The sequence below is a fragment of the Brassica oleracea genome, chromosome C3 (assembly GCF_000695525.1).
Source record: "Brassica oleracea var. oleracea cultivar TO1000 chromosome C3, BOL, whole genome shotgun sequence".
Taxonomy (NCBI): Eukaryota; Viridiplantae; Streptophyta; class Magnoliopsida; order Brassicales; family Brassicaceae; genus Brassica; species Brassica oleracea.
Window position 1 is genome coordinate 59827482 of NC_027750.1, and position 5822 is coordinate 59833303.

The 5822-nt window shown below is 30.6% G+C and overlaps 1 protein-coding gene across 1 annotated transcript; it reads right to left on the bottom strand.

Moving 5' to 3' along the window:
• Positions 1 to 3518: 3518 nt before the first annotated feature.
• On the bottom strand, positions 3519 to 3982 carry LOC106332733. The gene is made up of 2 exons (XM_013771224.1): positions 3711 to 3982; positions 3519 to 3669 (listed from the first exon to the last, which is right to left on the bottom strand). The coding sequence occupies exon 1, from the start codon at positions 3910 to 3912 to the stop codon at positions 3715 to 3717; it is 198 nt and encodes a 65-aa protein (XP_013626678.1). The 5' UTR covers positions 3913 to 3982; the 3' UTR covers positions 3519 to 3669; positions 3711 to 3714.
• Positions 3983 to 5822: the final 1840 nt, after the last annotated feature.

Here is a 5822-nt window from a genome sequence, read left to right on the forward strand (position 1 = left end):
TTGTCACCTAGATTGGATTTTAGTTACTTGAAGTCAATTCCCTTAGCCCATGGATTCACTTGTTTATATTTCTAGGATATTAGTTTGTTACAAATCATCTATCTTCTTGTTTGCTTAGACTAGGAAGGTTTGTGTATTCTTGGTGTTATAAGTCTTTAGTTCTCTGTGGATTCGATCCTAAAATGCTACAATGACATACCATTCGATTGTGGTATTGTTGGCACATTAGGTTAATTGGTGTGTGCTTGCTAATCATAAGTATTATTACGCGTTTAAGCACACACCAATTAACCTAATGTGCCAACAATACCACAATCGAATGGTATGTCATTGTAGCATTTTAGGATCGAATCCACAGAGAACTAGAGACTTATAACACCAAGAATACACAAACCTTCCTAATCTAAGCAAACAAGAAGATAGATGATTTGTAACAAACTAATATCCTAGAAATATAAACAAGTGAATCCATGGGCTAAGGGAATTGACTTCAAGTAACTAAAATCCAATCTAGGTGACAAGCTTTCAATCAAAGTAATCTCTTAAGTCTAAACACAATTCTAGACAAGTCCTATGTCTAGGTAAATGCCCATTTGCTTAGAAATCATTAAACATCAAATGTCTTTGGCTTAATTCAATCAAGCAATCTTTAAGTTCAAGTTTAATAACTATCTAGCAATTTTAACATCAAGTGTCCTTGGCTAATCTCACTAGAGCTTAGTTGAGTTGATTCAAACACTTCATCTAATCATGTCTGATGAGAAGTGTTTAGAAATCAGGTTTAGAGTGATCAAGACTAAACAAGCATTAAAAATACTCAACAAGCAAGTTCATACAAGGATCTAATACAATAACACCATAGATCTTCACTAAGTTACTCTAATCTCCCTAACCCATGAATTCTTAAGGAAACTACTCACTAATCTCCATGAAAACACTTAATCTCATAATAGATTGAAGCATATTCAAGTAGATACAACAGAGAATAAAGATAAACAAGGATTAAACAAGCAAAACCAAATTAAAACTCAAGAATAGATGATGAACAATGAAGAACAGCTCAAGAACAAATGTTTTCTCTCAAACTCTCAAAATACAAAATATGAAACTATAAAACTTTCACTCTCTACTCTTTGTTGTATTGTACTCTGTGTATTGTGTGTCTTCCTCCTTCCCCTTGCAGTCTCTTTTATAGCCTAAGTAAAGGAGGATGACAACACATCCATCATGTGAAAGCATAAAGCATAAAACACACTCATAAAAGTTAATCTCCACTTTCTTCCATTATAGAACACCTTTTGCCCCTTCATATGGCCAAAACAGTCTTGCCTCTTCAGAAAAGGTAGAGAAAGTTAGGCCAAAAGAGCCACCAAACTCATGATAGACAACCCATCCCCCATGTTGCAAGCTTTAAAGAGATAAAACTCACTCATGATAATAGGTTTTTTGCCTATTGCAAATGTTGTAGTATAGTGGGGTGAATGTCGAACCAGTCCTAGTGATGTGAATCAGTGAGAGTACAAGTCATTTCTTAAGCTAAGCAGATTCAATAGTGGTGAGTGTGTGACAAGTAGCAATAGCAAACAGAGCAATACAACAAGGTTTTAATCAATTTAAACAAGTGAATCCATGGGCTAAGGGAATTGACTTCAAGTAACTAAGATCCAATCTAGGTGACAAGCTTTCAATCAGAGTAATCTCTTAAGTCTAAACACAATTTTAGACAAGTCCTATGTCTAGGTAAATGTCCATTTGCTTAGAAATCATTAAACATCAAATGTCTTTGGCTTAATTCAATCAAGCAATCTTTAAGTTCAAGTTTAATAACTATCTAGCAATTTTAACATCAAGTGTCCTTGGCTAATCTCACTAGAGCTTAGTTGAGATGATTCAAACACTTCATCTAATCATGTCTGATGAGAAGTGTTTAGAAATCAGGTTTAGAGTGATCAAGACTAAACAAGCATTAAAAATACTCAACAAGCAAGTTTATACAAGGATCTAATACAATAACACCATAGATCTTCACTAAGTTACTCTAATCTCCCTAACCCATGAATTCTTAAGGAAACTAATAATCATGCCCTTAGAGTATTCTCAATGGAACGGTGCCACTGCTGGTACTCTTAGAGTATTCTCAATGGAAGATTCTACCGTTATAGTTCTGAATTTTTAAAAATACATATATGTGTATATATATTTTTTTAATACTAATATTTAATTATGAAAACTTTAAATTTAAAGAAACCTTATCCAAAATATATGGTTTCAAATACTTTGGATTAAAATTTCCGTAAAATTAAAAACATCACAATTACATATATATATAATATATTTTATATATATATATATATTTAGAACTCCGAAGCTAGAACCTTTCATTAAGAGTGACCTTACTTTTCCGGTGTAATACCTATAACAATAACAAGTACATATACGGAATCTAAATAGCTAAACATACCAATATTTTTGTTTTTACCGAAATTAATGGTAACTACAGTTAGTTTGAAAATTGTTTCAAAGAGTCCAACACTATTTTAAACTGGATATCAAGTTTAATATGTGTGCTAGATAGTTATGATTTTTATAGTGTCTATATCATATATCTCTCTACTCATGTAAAAGTTTTCTTAAAGAAAATTAATTTTGAAGATCACAAAGTTTGAAATTCAGCGGTGAAAAGATGAATGAACACGCAACCGTCATCATCCGTGAAAACCTTTGGCGTCCTACACACATGCAAGATAATTATTTTTTCTTCTTGGTCATACATTGCATGATTCATCACAATATGTGTATTAGTTACGTATGTGTATGATTTTAGCTCTTACAAGCTCTTTTGAATATGTGTATTAATGTCTTTGTTTAAATTTTGTAACCGTACCGTAAAAGTCAAACACTACGTTATTAACTTTTTGCAGTATATTAATCAATACTATTCCTAATATATGTTCAGTTGCTATAATAATTTGTACTTCTATGCCATCAAAACTCTCATATTTTCTCAAGGTGAAAAGGATATATTTATGATAGTGAAAGGTTCATAATTTTTTTTTATGATAAAATATAAGAAATAATATATTTATTTTAAGATCGTTGAGATTCCAGTGAGATATTTTGTATTTGAAATATTTAAGAGAAATACCCCTTCACAATGTTAAAAAAAAAACCCTTAACAATTCAACTACGCTAACTTTGGTTACTTATTATAGAAATATACATTGAACTCGATTTTTTAAAAAAGATTTTTCGTTCTCAACTAAATATGAAAGAGTCCAAATTCAAACCCAAAATCCGCATCTATAATCAAAACCTTGATGGAATTACTAATTGTATAACTTGCCGTGAGGTACTGGAGTATCATTATACAGAAAGATGGAATATTTAAACAATTAGGTTGATTGTTTCTGCTGCACGTCTTGTTCTGTTAAACTTTTCTTCAACAAATTTGAGCATTTGATTATTATATTCATTCTGCAAATTGTTTGGTAGCTAGAGATAATCCAAAAAACAGGAGATTAGGAAGAAAAATACTCGACAGAAAACGGCAAATCTTAATGAATATGTCAGTGTACATAGTTACAAATATTAAAAAAACTACATCTAAAAGCCTACAAGAAAAATAGTAAGAGAAAGAAGCAAATGATATTATAAAAAGAAGAAAAAAGGGTTTTTTTTTTTTTTTTTTTTTGGAAAAAGAAGAAAAAAGGGTTTTCAAGGGAGAAATCCAAAGAGATATGGAGCATGATAAGAAGGGGAGATGCCTTGGCGGAGGAGAGGAAGAGGAGGCAGAGCAGTACGATGGTTGAGGTGTTGCCGCCAGACAATCTGGACGGCTTCAGCCACCACTGCGACGAACTCCATTCCCATCTTCGTAAGCTCTATACACAGCTCTATCCTTTTTATCATCATGATTTTTTATTCTTGTTTTTTTTTTTTTTTTTTGAGAAAGGGCTTTTTTTCTTCTTGTTTTTATAGATATTTTTTTGTTTTAGTTTCTCGCTTCGTCTTCTTTGTATTTATATCAACAAACTTTAGATTCATCCCCACGACAAATATCCAAAAGCGTTTATAATTTTTTTTTTTTGTCAACAAAAAGCGTTTATAATTAATAACGTTTCTTTGATAGAGACATAAGCACAAGAAATTAAAAAACGTTTTTTGAACAAAAATAAATATAACGCGTTTACCTGTGAAACCAAGAGAAAAAAAAACACACAGAAAATAGTTTTTTTTTTCTCTTTTCATTTATCTTTGCTTCAAAGTTGTCTTGACTTTTGATAATTCATCATTGATTGCTACCCGAGAAGAACTTCTCATTGGTGTTTTCTTCTAGAAATGACTTCAAACTTCTTTTAACAGAAAGAACAGAGTTTTTTTTTTCTGTAATGGGAATTATTTTACCCAGTAATAGTTTGATATGGATTTTGCCTTCTTGGTATTTGACAAATTCTACTATGAAAATAACAAAAAGACCATTTAAAATTAAAAATATAACAAAAGACAAATAAGAGATATATTGATCACACGATCAATTTTTGTTTGTTTGTAAAACCCGGTGAATATTTAAGTTATCAGATCATTGTTTGAATGACTGGTGCAAATGTTACATACATCTAACATATCTATCTACATATATTATATGTAGCTATCAGAAAAGTGTTCGCCAGCTGTATGAAATTCCATGAAATGTAAAAGAAAATGATATTTTTTTTGTAAAATCGATTTTTTCAAAATAAAAATAGTTTTCACATTTTCAGCTCAAATATCTGAAATTTCTTTCTTGATCTTAACATATTCAGACTATTTTTTATTTATTTTAGAAACCTGTTAAAGAATAACAAACAACCCATGAAGTTGTTTTATTTTTTTATTTTATTTTGGTCGTTACTCGTCAATCCATGAAGAGAAGAATAACAAAAGAGACAAGATAGAACAAGATTTGCAAAATGTGTTGGTTGAGCAAGACGAAATTTCAAATAATTATTTCTATTAAATTCAAAAAATTCGTAAAATGACAAATATACATTAATCATTTTGGGGGGTGGGGTAAAATAAACGTTAATCGGATCGGCTTTTGGACGCTTCCAAAAGACGCGCTCTTTTTAAACTACAGTAGTCGAGAGAGGTGCGTGCATTTGGATAATCACACACCCTAATTATTTACAATAACATTATGTTATAACCCTTGTGAAGCTCAGGTACGCCCTTAGTTATTTCGCCGCGCTTAAGAGTCTACAGTTACTCGGCTAGGAGGAGAGCGGGACTTAGTTCCCTTACCGGATTAACCAGGGCGATGGTGATGAGGGAAGATCCGGAGTTACGCCCACAACTTAGCTGTGTGTCCGATGACTCAAAGCTATAATCCCAATAGTTGTACCGTTTTTGCTTAAATTCTAGTTCGATTATAGCCGTAATGATGCCCATTTTGGAAAGTATTAATAAAAATTAAGTTATAAAAAAAAATTTTTAATATTTTTAGACAAAGTAATCGAGAAAATAGTGGCACTTTAATGCCATAAATAACTGATTTAATTGTAAGTTTTTCAACATATTCTACTACCACTAGGTTAAGATCCGCGCCTTTCACGAGATCAACATTATATATATAAATTAGTTTATGTATTAAATACTTTTACATATTATGAAATAATAAATATATATTAAATAATTAAAAATCAGTAACTATTAAATATATAATTAAATTGGTGCGAACATATAAATCAATTTTATTAATCCAAAAAATATTTTTTTTATATTTGATAGGATATGTTATTAAATTTAAATGATACTAACATAGATAATATATTTTAGTATATTTT